The 18,352-nt window shown below is 38.5% G+C and overlaps 1 protein-coding gene across 11 annotated transcripts in view; it reads right to left on the bottom strand.

Moving 5' to 3' along the window:
• Nucleotides 1–17,348, bottom strand: part of NRXN1 (neurexin 1) — a 1,090,776-nt gene extending 1,073,428 nt beyond the window's left edge. For all 11 annotated transcript variants that reach the window (XM_029937337.1, XM_029937334.1, XM_029937332.1 and 8 more), the window contains exon 1: nt 16,357–17,348. In XM_029937337.1, coding sequence (XP_029793197.1) covers nt 16,357–17,128 — 772 coding nt within the window. In that variant the 5' untranslated portion in view covers nt 17,129–17,348. The remainder of the gene's footprint in view (nt 1–16,356) is intronic.
• Between the last annotated feature and the right edge of the window lie 1,004 nt (nt 17,349–18,352).

Genomic DNA, 18,352 nt, shown 5'->3' on the forward strand with positions numbered 1-18,352 from the left:
AATAAATTTTTCTTTTCTCCCTCAAACAAGTTATCTACCTTTCTTACATTGTGTGTGTATACACACACACACACACACACACACACACACACACAATCTTATTGAATGTGCCTATATATGTGTGTGTGTTTACAATTTGATTATGTTCATTCAACAATATGTTTTAATATATTTCATACCAGTTTATAAATATATATCTCACTTTTATGGTCTACCATGGTTTTTTTTGGCTAATTATATGTTAATTAATAGTTGAATTGATTGCATGTTCACCATTGTTTTCACCATTACAGAAAATGGCAACATGTATCAGCAATGATATACCTGTGAGACTTGTTCAGGTATTTCTGTTAAAAAACGTTCTCAGAAGGGGAACTGACATGCTAAAAGATGTACACATTTAAGATTGTTATAACTACTGCTAAACTGTCCCTAAAAACAGTTGTTGGAACTTACACTCCAACCAAAGATATGCAAAGTGCATGTAATTGCTACATCTCTATCAACACTGTGTACAACTGTGCTCTTTAATTTCAATCAGCTAAGCAAGAATACCTTGTTTTATTTTTTCCCAACATTTATTTATTTCTGAGAGGCAGAGAGACAGAACACAAGCATGGGAGGGGCAGGGAGAGAGGGAAACGCAGAATCTGAAGCAGGCTCCAGGCTCTGAGTTGTCAGCACAGAGCCCGATGTAGGGCTCGAATTCAGGAGTGGTGAGATCATGACCTGAGTCAAAGTCAGACAATCGAGTGAGCCACCCCAGCTCCCCAAGAATATCTAATTTTAATTTATTTTGCTTTACTTATTATTGAGTTCAAGCCTCTTTTTCTTACATATATTGGCTTTGTATATTTCTCTTTTAAAGAATTGCTTTTTTTTCCCTCTGACCATTATCTTTATTATTTTCTTCTTATAATCTTGAACTTAATTAAATTTACTAACATTTACTGAGTTTCTACTATGGGTCAGTCTGCTCACTCTTATTTACATAACAGGGTAATAAATACAAGCATAGATGCTCCCCTGGGGACTTAGAATCACATGAAGAAGTACAGTGGGATGTTCAACAACTATAATAAAATGTGTTGAGTGCAATACTATGTGAACAAAGAGCTACACAAAGCCAACATTTGCTCCGTAGGAGGGCCAGGGAAGAACACCACAGAGGATTTCAGAAAGATCTTTTAGATGGGTCAAGAATGATGGGTGAAATTTCACTCAGTAGAGAATGGACAGAGCCTTTGGGTACAAAGAGAATAGCGATTGAAAGGGCCCCAAGACATGTTAATACAATAATTATTAATAATACAAATAATGTTGGCTTAGCTCATAAGGCTTCTGTTCAAAGAATGTGGTAAGAAATGAGTCTGGAAGATCAGGCAATGACTTAATAAAGTAGTTATCTGCCATTCTTAAGAATGTGTGCTTTCTTCTTAGTTCTTCAGCCAAAGGAGAAATATTATTTTTAAAGGATCATCTGAGTAGTAGGGCAGAATGGCTTTGGGTGGGGAAATGTGGAATACTGCCTGGTATTAGGAGAAGTGGTAAAGAGATGACAACAACAATCCTGTGGGCAAACAGCAAGGCCTGAAATAGCAAGCATATCAATCAGTAGAATCCAGTGAACGTGGTCACTGAAAGTACATGATTAGCCCCGTTACTTTCTGGCTTCTAGTAGCACTACTCATATCTGTGACAGCATTTATTGCATTCATGCAACAAATTTAAGCAATCATGCATGCATCTGCCAGCCTACTCCACTAGAACGTGACTTCTATCAATTTAGACCAGTGGTTGACCAAAACATAGGGTTTCACCAAAAGATAAAATACCAAGTTTCTTGACATTCCTAGTGTTCAGTTTATGCCAAAGTAAATATTTGTTAACCCGATGCTTTTTCTACCCATTCTCTAAAACTATCTAATGACTCACTACAAAGTGTTTTCTTTTGATATGGAAAAATCAAGTGATTAGAGTAATTTGAAATTACAGTAACCTAATTGAAAAATGTGAAACAATCCATTAACTGTAATTTTTAAAAAGGATTCATAGGTTTGTCACTCTTCATAGACATGCCACCATTTATGGAATTTTTCAAAAAGGCAAGCTCATTTTTACTACAATGGAGGATATCAATAGTAGCACTAAGTGGTGCACATGTGCACCGTATTACAGGTCTTCATATACTGTGATTAACAGTGGGTTTTATTTATATTTTTGATCCCTGATTTTTTTATATTGGTGTTTAGACTTCAACACCTTCATTTGTGCTGCTAAATTCTGTCTTCAAGAGCACTGAGAACAGCGAGGGGAACCACTGCATAGGTGCTAATGTCTCATCATGTGTATGACAGCTTCTCAGGAAGTGGTTTGGGAATTATGAATGGGTTCATGAATGGGCAAAAAACACAGGGCTCAAAGATGAAGCTAGATTTCTGGTTGTATGACCTGCTGTACCAAGAAATCATGCACATTACAGACTACCCATGAGTGATTTTAATGTTGTGGGTAGTTGTTTTGGTTTTATTTTGTGTATGCTACACTTGGGCAGTAGGGCAGGAGCACCACATGTGGTGGGGTGGGCTCACTTAGGGGAGGGCACCCCTAGAGACGGCACAAGGAACAAGCGGACAGACGCGTGAGGTGAGTTGAGATACAGGCAGCAGCTGTAACTCGAGAACCAGCACGTTCAAGGAAACATGAAACTGGGGCTATCCGCTGTGTAAAGAGGACGAGGGCAGCTGGCTTAGGGCAAACACAGGCATGCCTGCCCGGAGTGTCTTCCGGGGACAGCACGGTGCGGCAGCAGCCATTTAAGACAACTGGGAAAGTAATTCATGAACCAAGTGCTCTTGGCAGTTGATGCCATATTTTATCCCAATGCGACTGTGAATTATAACTTCAGAGACTTTAAAACAGTTTTTTTGTTTCCTTTTTTTTTTTTTTTTTTTGGCCAGTGGATAGTTTGGGGTTCTGGGGGTGGTATAAGGGTGGGAATTGTTTTGGGTTATTTCCATCTCCTATTTTGAAAGATTTGTACATTATAGGTTTTCAAAAAAGTTTGGTTATTTACATAATTAAGAGCTGTATATGTATTCTAAAGTTCATTTTGTCCAGGCCTCTGACCAGAAAAAGGGAAATCCTAAGCAATTTAAAGCTGGCAGTTGTGTATCTGAGCTATTGTTAAAGATCTCCAGAAATAGAGATTCACCCACCACTTCTGCCAGCCTGTTCTCACATTCATACTAGAATTACAAGCAAATGCTGTTTTCTCCTTCCTTTGGCCTAAATCAACACGCTCCTGTTCTAATCCATTTCCATTGTTTAGTCCTCTTCAGACCCGATTCTTGGACGGTTTTCCTTAGTCCAAGTTCTTTTTTCTGTTTGTCAGCTCATATTTTTCTGGCCTATTTTTCCTGCTTACAAATGCATGCTATCAAGACACTTCCCTTTACACAATCTAGCCTGCCTCATCTACAGACACTAGTAACAGACATTTTTTTTAACTGCCAAGTAACAACCACCTACTAAGGACTTTATAAAACCTCTCTCTGCCCATGCCATTTCCAAGATATAATGGGAAATTAGCAAGCCAAACAGAAGCAAGAGCAAAGGTGAGGGAGTCGCTGAAAGTACAGCAATGCAGCTGCTGTGATGCACGGAAGAGGATGGTCACAGGTCTGGGGAACTAACCTTGGGGAGCACATTAGTGAGTCCTGATGACCGTGAGTAAAATAAACAGAGCAAGGGGCTATTAGGACAAGGAGACTGACTGTCAGATCAGTTCCACAGAAGGGGGATCTAAAACACTTTTAGCTCAGTGAAGACGGCACTCTTTCTCTTAAACAGAGAAAGATAATTCAAGGGGATATTGACTACATGGATTTTATTTCCACTGAGGACCTAACAAGAAGAAATTAATTTATGTCAGCAGAGAAAGGATTTTCATTAAATTTAAAGAAGAAATTCTGCCCAGGAAAAGTTATTAAACACTTAGATGGAATAGTGAGAGGGAGAGAAAATGAAATTGTTTTGGTTTGGAGAGGCCATCCTCATTTAAACACAGGGAAGATTCTCACTTGTGAAAGTGTGGAGGATATACATTAAGTTATTATTATTTTAAAAAAAGAAGGAATTACAACTTCAGGGCATGGCCTCAGGAGGTCACACAGCCTCGGTATGAAGGTATGAATGTCAACTTTGCAATTTCCTAGAGTGTGAACAGAGTGATGTTGTTCAATGTTTATTTTTTATAAAAAGAGATAGAGTGAGCAGGGGAGGGGCAAAGGGAGATGGAGAGAGAATCCCAAGCACTCTCCTGGCTGTCAGCACAGAGCCTGATGTAGGGCCCAAACTCACAAACCATAAGATCACAACCTGAACCCATATCAAGAGTCAGATGCTCAACTGACTGAGCCACCCAGGTGTCCCTGAACTGAATAATTTTAAAATTCTCTTGGTGCCTCAATTTTCTCAGCTGTGAATTAGGGTAAATAGCACCTACTTTATAGGGTTATGGGAGGATTAAATGAATTAGTATGTGTAAAGACCTTAAATTAGTGTGGAGAACAGGGTAGGAGTTATGCAAGATTTTGCTACTTCTGTTGCTATTGTTAGTCAGTAGGACAAAGTCCAATGACATACTGCCAGAACCTAGAGCAACAGAACCAGAACAATTATACTTTATGTGATTAGTTGTTAGACAACAATGTATTTGTCCTTGTCTTTTTCTTTGTCCTAGCTCTTCAACTGAGTCTCAGGGACAGAAGTCAAGAAATTCATGTTCTAGTCCCTCCTTCACTAACCAGATATGATTTCTCTTATTTTTAATTCATCAGTTCTCGGTGTTCTGATTGTTTCAAAATCTGTTCGTTCCCTCTCTCTCTCTCTCTCTCTCTCTCTCTCTCTCTCTTCCCCCCCCCCCCCCCCAGCCTTCTCCAACACTTACCTTCCTCCCAATCATCTTCCGTTCTTCTATCTCTGTTCCTCTTTCAGTCTTAGGTCTCATTTTCTCAATTATTACACATTCCAAGCTCCACAGCTTCCCTGAGGCCTCATCATCCCTCCATCCTCCATCCCTTGTGGGCGGAAGACACTCCAGGATTGTATATTTGGCCCCAATCCAAAACTTTATTGCCTCTATTTAGGATGAAACACAGCATTTGCTGTGTCGTACAAACAAGGACTTTGTCCAGGATGGATAACATCCTGGGTCTGTGGGAAGGAGAGGTGCCCATAATTCTTTATTTCTAATGACTTCTGGGAGAGCGTGCAGCTCTCCGCTAACAGCCATAGAGGAGTGCCATTCCCAGATGAAGAATTACTCCAATTCCTGATACTCTACCTCTGCTTGTCTTTTATGAAGGATATCAATGTAGAGATAAGAGTAAACAATAGATGAAATTCAAGTGAAAAGAAAAGCAAAAACATAAAATAGTAACAATGAAAAACAACTTTAAATGCTTTTTGAAGCCAAAAAATATATAAATTGTGATGGAAATAGAAAAGCCACATTATTTTAACTCTACCATTCATATATAAGCAAAAGTTTAAGAAGCCACAAGAAAATTAATGATGTATGAATTCAAAAATTCTCATGCAGTGATAGTGACCAAGAAAGCATGTTCTGAAACTTGTACATGACTCATTTAAATATTAAGAAAAATTCTTATAGATTCCCCAACTACTCTGGTCAAAGAGATTTGAGAGCTATTTTTGACTTAAAAAGTGGCTGTTTCAAAATATTCCTGTGGTGGTCTTGGCTTATTCAGAACTCATTGGGAGCTCATTAAATTAAGTTTAACACCCTATTTTTCTTATGGATAGAAGTTTTAAAGAAGACTTTATTAATATTAGTTTAATTTTTTCCATGTGATTGAACATACTGTGGCTCATTCCAATAAATAAATATCATTATTTAATAATAATAGCTAAAGTCCCATCAAAGCAAATTACTCTTGGTAACTGTCAGAGCAATCAGAGAGAAGACTTACTACAGTTAGATTTTCATACAACCCCCAGGCATAGCTGGAATGCTGTCAATCAATAGTACGAAAATGCTATTTTGCAGAAACTTCACAACTTCTAATCCCATGTTTGATCACAGAAAGTCATTTGTCTTACTATAAGCATAGACTTTTCATAGTTCCTAAAGTCTTGTGTAGAAAAAATATATATTACACAGACTACTTTAAATCATAAAGGCATTTTGTTTTTATGACATGTTTAATAAATATATATTTGTGAAGATTTTAACATGATTTATATATATATATACACATATTTTAACTTTTATTTAACTTATTGAGAGAGAGAGAGAGAGAAAGACAGAGAATAAGCTGGGAAGGGGCAGAAAAAGGTGGAGACACAGAATCCAAAGCAGGCTCCAGGCTCCGAGCTGTCAGCACAGAGCCATACATGAGGCTCAAACCCATGAACCATGAGATCACGACCTGAGATGAAGTCAGGTGCTGAACCGACTGAACCAATCAGACACCCCTTAACATGATTTCTAAGACTTAAAAATATCCTTTTCTGCTTAAATTATATAATGTTCTTATTTATGTCATATTTTTGTATATTTATCTACATACACACAAACATATACATTTACTTATCAAAAGAACAAGTGTCATTACCTTAAAACTATTTAAAAATTAGAGCTGTACAGGAAGTTGATCTAATTTTAAATAGAGGTTCATAAATGTATCCTCTTAAACATTTGCATTTGGGTCATGAAATATAATATATTCCTTCCTATTTTTAAGTTTTTAATTATATAAATTAAACATTTAGTACCTTAAATATCACATGGAATAATTTTAATACATAATCCCATTATTTGCGGGAAAAAAATCAATGTTGCATTCAGAAAAAGGATTTAAGCTGAAAAATAGTCTCGTCCATATGGCAGTGATAGTTATATGCTACCATGCCAGCTATTTCCCTAAGGAGAGTCCAGGCACGCTTAATTATAGAGAGACATCATTACTTAGAAGAAAAACATGAGTCTTTAATTTCCTTGCCTCTGCTGGACTGGGGCAGTTCATTCTGCTGAATCTAGCAAGGTCTGACTAACACCTAAGCTTAGCTAGTTCCACATACAGGGCCCAGTATTGTTAGGTCACCACCAATAGCAGCTTCTAAGCTGTGATCAGTGCGGTTTCCCTTATGGAATGTCATCCATACAGAATTCATTATGTCTATAATTAAACATAGACAGCCCCTCCTGATGTTAGGGTGCTTGTGAAGCAACTGTTCCTCTTGGCAGCTCTTCCTTTAACTTTTGGACCACCAGATCCCTCCTGGGAACCAATCTAAAAAGTGTTATTTGAAGTTGCACTCAGTTCTATAATGTAGCGTCAGTGTATTTCTAATTACAGTCCAGACAGTTTTGAGCACAAGTTACTAGACAAGAGTCCAGGTCAGCACTTTGGCTTGCCAGGTCAGACGTGTTCTCCTCCTACTTCCTTCCAATAATAGTTTCTCATATATACTGGAGATAGCAGAGGGAGTACATCTTTCTAACTCTAAGAATCTTTCCTAACCTCAATTTCAGGCAATGTGTTGGGAAGCAAACTTACTTATCCAAAAGGAGATACTACCTCCTCATTATGTAATTTCAATTAAGTGCCCAGTGTATCATCATCTATACCTTCAGCAGACCATGTTCTAACTCAACAACTCTAAGTGTCTACTTATGTGATTGGGACAGATCTTTCTACTTACACTAAATCACCATGAATTTTGATAATTTCAATAATGTTATCTTCCAGACTCGAATATGGATGTAAATTTGTGTTGCCTGTTCTGTGAAGCCTAAGTATTTTCATCCAAAAGATTGAGAATTAAATGTACTTCATGGGGCACCTGGATGGCTTAGTCAGGCATCCAACTTCAGCTCAGGTCATGATCTCATAGTTTGTGGGTTTGAGCCCTGCATCAGGCTCTGTGCTGACAGCTCAGAGCCTGGAGCCTGCTTCAGTTTCTGTGTGTGTGTCTCTCTCTGTCCCTCCGACACTCATGTTTTGTCTTTATCCATCTCTCAAAAATGAATATTTGGGGTGCCTGGGTGGCTCAGTGAGTTGAGTGTCTGACTTCAGCTCAGGCCATAATCTCATGGTTCATGAGTTAGAGCCCCACATCAGGCTCTGTGCTGACAACCCAGAGTCTGAAACCTGCTTCAGAGTCTGTGTCTCCCTCTCTCTCTGTTCTTCCCCTGCTCATGCTCTGTCTGTCTGTCTGTCTCTCTCTCTGAAAATTAAAGATTAAAAAAATTAACATTAATTTTTTTTTTAAATTAAATCTATTTCAGATTAATTTAGTTCTTTAGGTACAATATATGGGGGGTTTATATCTAGCTATGTTAAAGTAGAATCAACCCATTAAGCATAAGATTAATAGAAGGTCAACAAAAGCAGAAAAATAAGCAAGTGTTACAGAAACAAATTGTGATGAATTATGACAAGCTATTTTGTTTCTTTATTGTCATATTATGAAATGGCACTAAATTTAAGGGTCTGCCACAATCTTCAATTCTGAAGGCTTTATTACAGTCAGCCACTCATATCAGCAGTAAGCTGACAACTTGTACACAGATTCCCATCATCCATTAGCTATTTGTTAAGTGAAACACACAGGTTACGTCACATAATGGACAGAGTTGCCTGTTGGGGTAGTGGACACACCCAGGCTCAAATTTCAGCTGTGTCATTGAGCTATGGGACTTTTAGCAAGCTAGCTTTTCCAATCCACAATTATCTTCTCTACAAAATGGGAATTTTATAAAACCTATCAAGCAGAATGTTGTAGGAATAAATAAGGTCAAGATGGATAAAGCACACTGTACACAGTTTTTTACTCAGTAAACACTAAATTCTAATTATAATAACTATTGTGATTCTAAACAAAATGATTTCAAATAGAATTCAAACCTAAGAGATGCTTATGGCATCAAGAAAGGAGGGACATCTAGTGTACCTTTTGAAAAAAAAATTGATACCTACTATTCTGGGGTGAGGGGAGAAATCATGTGTATTTGTAGATTTGGAGAATAATATGAGTTATGGCTGGACTGGTAATGTTTTTCCAATATCCAAATACTCCTTCAAATATTTATTACACCCTTATAACAATACTCATCATCCAATCACTTAAAATTTCAGTAGTTGAAAACTGACATTGCTTGAATGTGTTGGTAGTTTTGTTTAATAGGTGTAAAAAGAAAAAATAGGAATAGTTTACCATTTTATGTATGTGTTATTTCTAGTATAAGGGCACAAGAAACTGGAAACAAGTTAAAGGGTGTACCAGGGTTTAAAACAAAATACCCTTCTTACCCTTAAATGTATTGACATGCTTATACACTTGCTCTCCAGAATGGTCTTTAAGTTTAAGTTAAAATATTTGACTCTTTTGCCTACCACTTTAAAATATGGATTTCCAGGGGCACCTGGGTGGCTCATTTGGTGAAGCATCTGACTTCAGGTCATGATCTCACAGCCTGTGGGTTTGAGCTCCGCGTTGGGCTCTGTGCTGACAGCTCAGAGCCTGGAGCCTGCTTCAGAGTCTTTGTCTCCCTCTCTCTCTACCCTTCTCCCACTCATGCTGTCTCTCTCGATCTCTCAAAAAATAAATAAATGTTTAAAAAATTAAAAATATAAATAAAATAAAATAGAGATGTCCATTAAGAATTCTTTCCTAAGTACATTTTCATATGTATTTAGGGTATGAATATGTACATACTATATCTATTCATTGAGCATCATTCTTTTTATAAGTTGAAGAAATTTTTTTTAAATTGAGATAGAGCATATATAATGTTTCTTACATGTAGGTACTTCATGTATGTAAATCTTAAGTGTACAATTCAGTGAATCTTTACAAAAATATATAGCCATGTAACCACCAAACAGATAATGTGAAAGGCTCCACTGTGCCCTCTTCTAGTCCATACTGCCTAAAAGTAACCCCAATTCTCAACTCTATCACCACAGATTAATTGTATCTGTTTTGAATTTCATATAAATATAATCATAATATACACCCACTTAGTTGCTGCCTTATTATTTCATTTGTTTAGATTTTTACACAGAAGGAACAAGGGGACCATTGTCTTCTTTACTCAGCTTGTCTGTACTAACACATCAATGTGTAATAAGAAAACTACCACATCTTATACACACTATTAAGCATGAATGATCTAAAATTCATCTAAAATGACCCCAACACAGATTTACAGAAACATGTTTATCATTTTCACTATTAACATTTACAAAATTTTTCGGGCCATCTACTCTGCTGCCATTAGCTATTTCTTTCAAATGTCCATGTTTTTCTGGGAGTTTAAATCTATTAACTACTCACACTCTGGAAAAGGTTAGCAGAAGCTCAAATACACAAATTGTCTGATTTTGTGTTTCTCAATCTACAATCATGAAAACTGAAAGAAAGAACATTAGTTACCCTATTTTTAACAGTGATGCATAGGCAATGCCCCATCTAGAATTTAGTTCTTTGGACCACATGCCATATTCTGTTTACACACATCGTGTAATAACGTGGCAGGAACAGAATCTGAAAAACACTGCACCATTCCATATTCAAGCAGAAACACAGAGAATCTATGCATAAGAGAAAAAAAGCCATGAAATTTCTGAAGAGCTCTGATATAACTGACCAAAAGACTTTTTATATCTAAAACCTAATTAGAACATTTTAAGACTTACTATTTAGCAAAGACCAAGATATTTACCAATTTCTGTGTTTCAAGTAATAGAAAAGGCACTGTGCCATAAAATTATATGTAAATATATGAGAAAAAAGTATACGGGTTTTGCATAGTATTGTTTGGTATAACAAACACAAAACTTTTAGAATACAAATATAATTTATTCTGAATTATGTCATAATCACTTATGCACTTCTTCAAAGTATAGTTTTCATAGAAACTTCTGACTTTATTATCTCCAGAATAAAATAAAAGCTCTGGGACTTAATTTTCAATGATCATTTATAGGAGTTAACCCTGCAAGCAATGTGTCCACTAAATGTTTACTGAGAAAGTAAGATAAAATGTGGTCAATGACTGTTTTCAGGAAACACTGTAGCTTCAGGTATCCTCACAATATAGCTAAGAATGTCATAAATATTATATAGTGTTAGTCCTTTCTGTAGTCAATCAGGAATTGTTTGGTTTTCTATCAACTTATTATCACATTTTATCTAATGGTATCCAAAAGTGGAACATGATTTCAGTAGCATATATATTATAAATTTATGCTAAAATGTGTTTAGAGTAACCATAAGAATATCTTACGTGAGCTTTTAAGCTCAAATATAGTATCTAGCTTCTTTGCAGACACATGGAAAAAACTTTAACTTATAGGAGAGCCTCAAAGACAAATCATAAAAGGATAGGTCCATTAAATATCTGTATCTATATACTGGAGTAATTATAGTAACCATCACTATTTAAATATAGGATTGAGATGAATAAATGTATTCGTTTATATAGAAGGTGGTAGTTATTACAAATGCTTTTGTGTGAAAGGCTTGATCATAATAAAAATTCTCAGTTAGGATTAAAAAATTAAGTCCCTACATAATGTTTTCTTTATTGTAGCAGTTAAAATATTGAAAGCCTAGAATCAATCAACCAATATATACTGTCACAAGAAAAGCATATTGAACAAGGGTTTTAGAGGGTTCAACAAAGCCCATTGCCAATGGACTCCAGCAGCCTACAGATTTGGTGAGTTTATCTGAGGATATTATCTACATGATAATCCACAGAAAGGGTCCAGATGCTTTTTGCAGATAGAAACAAGTATTCCTAACAATGGATGGCCTTAGATTTCTATGCATAACAAAACTCACAAAGATTCTAAGTTCCTCAAAGATAGAACCTTGTTTTTACGCATGGCCCCCTACTTCAGTTTAGAGTGGGTGCTTAAAGAAATTCTGTTGACTGACAAATAGAAAATACTATTTTTTTCTTTTTCCCTGGCCCCCATCAATGTGTTCTCTACACTGTAGCCAAAGGGATATTTTGAAATATAAATTTGATAATGGCACCCTCCTCCCCACCTTCCACTAACTCCTTCCATAGTTTTTCCATCACTTTTACCATAAAGATTCAAATCCTTGATATGATCTAGAAGGCCCTGAAAGACCTGGTCCCACTCCTCTCTAAAAAGGTCCATGCTCAAGGGCATTCTCTCAGTTGTCTGAATACGCCACACCACCTCCTACAGCAGGCTTTTGTACCTAGTATTATTACTCTGCATTTACCTGGCTAATTCCTTCTCATCTCTCATATTTTAAACATTAATCTTCAAGGAAACCTTCTTTGATAGGTTAGTTCACACTATTTTAAGTTCTCACAGTATCTTGTACCTGTCCTCCAAAATACATACCACCAGATTAAGTCTCCATTTACTTTTTTCTTTTTTTAATAACTGTGTCTCCTCATTGGAATGCAAAGTCTAGGAAGGTAGAAGCTATTTCTGAGAGTCTATTCACCATATTATTCCCTGAGCCTGCTACTCAGGCACATCTAAAGCATTCAATCAATATTTGTTGAATAAAGAAATGGATGTAGAAATGACTAAGTGACTATGGTTGTCTATCTGATCACATAAAGTCCTAGAAAGAAGGGACTTTATTAAAAGACATCTATTACACTATCATGTTTAGTAATTTGTAGTAAATGACAATCATAAGGTGTATGTGTTCATGGCCATTTAAATAGGGAAAGTAAATAAAAGTGACACTAAGAGTCTAGTATGAAATTTTACTATAAGCAACCCTAAAATGCATGAAACCTGAAAATCATAAAACAAGTGTAACTTCACTTCTCATTGATCAGCCTTTTATTCACATTTTTAAGCTGGATAGGCATGGAATTCACTAATTCTTTTAAGCTGCTAAGAAACTACTAGTCCTTTTAAGTAGAAACTTATTAAGTAATAATGGATGATCCTGGGGCACTTAGATCAGTAGGGTCCACTAGAAAAGCTATGTATCCCATATGCATCTACCATTCAGGAAAGATGACATTCTTGGATAGTTGAGTTCTGAGGCTGACTTCCAGGGTCAAAGAACATAAGTGATGCATAAGTTAGCTCTATTCTATCAGCCATTTATATATATATTTGTCCTGAATAATGCCTGAATCTAAAAAAAAATCATAATAAAATGATAAAAATCATAATCATAATAAAAATAAGATATAGCAGAGAAGAGACTACAAGGCTCTAGATTATGCAGGCTCTACCACTGACCTGGTCATGACACACAACCTTTCTGGTGTTCTCCTTCCACTGCTACATAAATAAATATATAAATTTTGCAAGGTCTGAATAAAGTAGAGGAAGGATAAAACAGAGCTCATTAAATAAGAAATACTCTAGAAAACCATAGATACAGAAGCTATGGCAAGACATTCTGGGCCAGAAAAAAAAAAAAAAAGGACTGATGGAATATTATCACTGTCTTTTTAGTAGTTCTTACTGTATTTTTAATATGAAGGCAACCAAATGATACTAAATATTAAGTTAATAGAGAAATTTAGTTCGAACTAGATGTAATTTGAATCTTATTTAATGTTGGCTGTTAATTTTTTCCCTATATTTTCGATAATGAATGTAGATTTGTTTCTAAATTAGTTTTTTTTAATGTGGCAATCAGTATAAATACTGGCTAGAGGCAGGGTTTTGCTTATACTTCATCTGAATAGAAACCATCTATCCCTAATCATCAATACATGATTGGTGTTGGAAGAGGCATCCATTCTCAATTAATTATTTGTCACTTGACACACATAAAATAGAGAAAATACACAAAATGGAGCCAATCCTTCTGGGCAGATCAACTTTGCCTTTATCATTCCATCTCCCATTTCTGTGATAATCAAAAGAATCCAGCCTTTTGTTTTCCTTTCATGACTAGTGGTGATCTTTGCACTCCGTTTACAGATCAAATTTTCAAAACGAATCGATGCTCCAGAACCATCCTGATGGATTTTTCTTTTCTGAACTGAATCACCTTATGCATCAGGTATCAGCCTGTTCAGTTATGTATCTTAGTAATTCTAAATTCTTCCTCTTATGGAAAGACTAATCCACTGGCAAAATGAAATGCATTTCAGAAACATCTAATTCTGCTTCTTTTCAACATATTACTTTTGCCATGCTTTCTCCACTCTTAAGTGTTCCTGATTATGCACAATCCCTGGTTCCCTACATTTAAAATGTACAAAAAAATAAAAATTTTAATTTAAAACACCCTCCCACACAGACCAAGCTGTCATTGTGTCATATTTGTTTCCTAATTTAAGGAAGGAAGTTACATCTCGTGTGTCCTTCAATAAACTGCCTGCTCTGTATTTTAAAGTGACAGTAAGATACTTAGAGCAATTTTTCCATTAAATGATGTTCACTTTTCCAAATTTATTTTGATTAATCAGTGCAGATGTATGAAGCTTCAAATCACAATAGAGCAAATCACCATATGTAGCCATTTCATTCAAGATTTACAATTAAATGAGATTTGGAAGAGGAAAAACATGTACTGTTCTATTTTTGTAATAAATAAAATTAGGCTTTATTTTGTAAACCCTAACTATAAAGCCTTGTGCTAAATCCATGGAAATTTACTGGCCAAGTGAAGGGCAGTATAGGCCATGGAATACATAGTCTTCTACAATTACTTAGCCAAAATATAATGAAAAAAAAGCCTTCATGAAGTCAGAGCATAATAAAATAACCCTTTACTTTTTTCCCCCCTTATACCCATGAAGGCTACAGAACTTTTCTTCCTCTAATTACCAGCTTATTTCTAACTAACTCCCTTTAAACAATAACAAATTTTATCAAGCCTTCATTTCTCTTAAAGTCAGATGAGAGAGAACTGCCAAGTCTAATAAGATTTACAAGGGCTAGTTCCTCTTAGCAGTGTCAGCAAAAAAACAAACAAACCAAAAAAAAAAACCAAAAAACAAAAACCAAAACAGAAGACATTGCACAATAAAATACAACCACACATAGAGCTTCTGTCCTTACAGCTAAATCAGATTTAATAATCTTTATAAAACAATTCAGCCATACCTGTCATTTATCCATGTGTTGACTGTCTGGATTTGACCCATAAGCTATCTACTTTAAACTGACATCTCTCCTGCTTAGCCACAAATAAGTCCATATTTTATCTTTTGCCTACCAGTCACTTTCTGTTCATAGGTTTTTCGAAATTTATACAATATTCTTCTTTGGCCATTGTCATGTAGCAACACTGGAAACACATTAATGACTGAATTTTATTTATGAAAGGGAGAAAATAAAACTTAGTATGTTTTGTGTGTGTGTGTGTGGTTTTTTAATTCGACACTGCTTCAATCCTCAAAAACAACAGAAATTACAGCTTGGCCTCAGATAAATGTCATTATCTAAATATATTCAGGAAATCTCTTGCAATCCTTCATATGCATCCCCTTGCTATTAGCCTCCCAGTCCAACGACATCTAAATTTCTGTGCTATTTATCTTCCCAAGGCATCTAATTGAGGAATGTTATTTAATCTCTAACATTTCTAAATATTAGCTGACCTGTCTCCCACTTCAAGAAACCACAGAAATCACATAATGTTTCCTAACCTGGCACATGTTGGACGTGGACATAACCGCAGACACTAAGGTTAATTCCAAGGATCTTCCTCCTCCTAATCAAAACAATTTTCACATGTCCACCCCATTTTTCCACAACCAGGAGCAGAACTTTACACTTTACTTATAAAAGGCAAAGGAGTTCCTATGAACCCTGGTGCCCTTGTCCTTTACCATGAATAACAAACGTGGAGATTTCAGCCATAGTGAACCTCTCCTGCACTTCCTTCTTCACCAAATGTGTGCCCAATCTCCTAGATGCTTGTCTGCATCTTATGGGGAACAGCTGCGTATTACAGACTTAAAGGTGGTAGAGCAAAGCACAGCGGTTATTCAGGTGGGCCATGGCCCACTGAAGGTTGGGAGCAGCCTAACAACCGGAGGAATCTGAAGAGGAGAGGTCATTCTACTTGCCCTTTGGAAGGAGGCGGGGCTGGCACAAAGGGTTCCCTAGAGGAATGGGAATCTGGAAATGGGGCTGCTCAACCATTAAGAGGACGCCAAAGGAGGAGCCTGGTGCAGGTGGGGGAGGGGGGGTGATAAGGCAGAGAGGCCGCAAACAGGTCTTCACCTTGAAACTAGCTGAGACACACTGTCCAGAAAAGGAAGACCCCATGCACCAGCCGGCCCCGCCTGCCTCCCCACGCCCTGCCCAGGCCGAGGCCCCCGGGGGGTCAGGCGGCGGGCCTTACCTTGGCTGCAGTCCTTGCCACGGAAGCCGGTTCTCGAACAGTCGCACACCGCCTGGTCGTCAACCACCGAGCACACGCCTCCGTTGAGGCACACCCCGCCCTCGCCCTCCTCGCCCGCCTCGCACGGGCTTCCCCCGCCACTGTTGGGCGGCTCGTCGTCCAGCTTCACCTCGCCGCTGTCCACCGGCAGCGCCAGCGAGGAGTTGACCCTCACGTCGCGGATCCACCCCTTAAAGGGCTCTCGCTCCCGCACGGAGGCCAGCGTCAGCTTGAGCGCCGCAGCTCGCAGTTCCGGGGGCAGCCCTCCGACAAAGAGGCCGCTGAACACTGTCATGTCCCTGCGCTTCGACTTGACCTCCACCCACTTGGCCTCCACCTGGTCGATGAAGAGCGTGGTGTTGCGGAACTGGCGGCGGAGGCGCACGCTGTGCCAGGCGCCGTCGTTGACCGGCGTGTCGGCCAGGAGCGTGGCGGGCTCCGCGCAGAAGATGGAGAAGCTGAGCTGCAGGCGGCCGCCGCGCGTCAGGATGAGCTCCAGGAAGTCGCAGAAGCCCTCGTCGTCGAAGTAGAGCACTAGGCCGCGGGCGCTGCGAGTCTTGAGCTGGAAGCTCATCTCGCTCTCGCAGCAGGCGTTCCACTTGGGGAAGCGTGTCCACTGGCCCTCAGCTCCCGGGAACTCGAGCCCGCTGCCCAGCTCTGCCCAGCAGCCCAGGAGCAGCAGCGAGAGGCACAGGAGAAAGCAGCCCCCGCGCTGGAGAAGCGCCGTCCCCATGCTCGGGGCTGGGGTGCGGCGGGGGGGTGCCGGGGCCGACAGGGTCAAAATGGTCCTGGACACCGTGACGTAGAAAGAAGGGTCTGGAAACAAGTAGGGTAAGGGGATGGGCAGGAGTGGGAGGGATGCGCCCTCCCTTACCTAGCTCTTTTTTTCTTCTTCTTCTTCCAGCAACCCCTCCCTCTCTCCCTGTAGTCCCCTCCCCGCTGGAAAATGTAGACCCCAGTGGTACAGGGCAGCAGCAGATCTTCCAGTCCAAAGGGAGGATACACTTTGGAAGCAACGTTCTGGAAACGCCGTTAACAGAAGGTCATGGGAAGTCACTTATCCATTTGAGTCCGATGACCTACTTGAAGGGCATCAGTGGTGTCAACAGATGCTTCACTCCTTGAATACTATCATCTGCGAAGTACCATCAGTGGCATGGGGCAAAAGGGAAACAGAGTCCGTTAAGAAGCAAATACTTCTCAGAGAAGTACAAGAAGTCGGCAACAAAACAGGATCCTTGGATACTTGTGAATACCTCGAGTGTTTGTCATCTAGATGTGATGTCCCAAACCAGAAGGGAGAAAAGGGTTCTTTGCCTCTTTACGGCACCACTTAACCCCTGAGTGGCTTCAAAGGCCTGCTTCTTCTGTTATATCATGGACTTCCAGCACCACAGTAGCCAATGCAGAATTCCTTGTGCAGGGCCTCAAGGCTGGATTTTACTTCTCTTTTTCCCCTTCCCAACAGTAGGGTTCAAACCCTGAAACTGTGAAATAGCCAGAAGCTGTTAGAGGTCACAACAGCTCCTCTTCTTTGCTCTTTGCCTCTGCAAGACCAACTTAAGATGCCAGCATATCAATGGGTTGTGTGTTGGTGATGCATTTTGGTTTTGTCTTTTTATAAGGACCCAGAAAATCTGCAGAGAATTAAAATAAAAATTAAGTTCTAAAGTCGTTTATAGTATCATATAAATCATCATTCAATTCAGAAACCAGGTATATAACTAGAGTCATTAGGAAGCCAGAATTAACCTTACTGGAAGGGGCTTATTTGTCCTGATCTACAAGGAAGACTTGATGTCTCCTAATAGTTAATATTGCACTTTTACAATCAGCCATTATACCCTTGTAGTTTATTATAACTGTTAGTAGGTAACACTCAGGGTTTTACACAGATTTGTTTAGGGTTATCTTTTACTGTTTCTGAAAAAGTTTAATTTTTTTTTAATATGAGAAG

This window comes from Suricata suricatta, chromosome 4, assembly GCF_006229205.1.
Source record: "Suricata suricatta isolate VVHF042 chromosome 4, meerkat_22Aug2017_6uvM2_HiC, whole genome shotgun sequence".
In the NCBI taxonomy this organism is placed as follows: Eukaryota; Metazoa; Chordata; class Mammalia; order Carnivora; family Herpestidae; genus Suricata; species Suricata suricatta.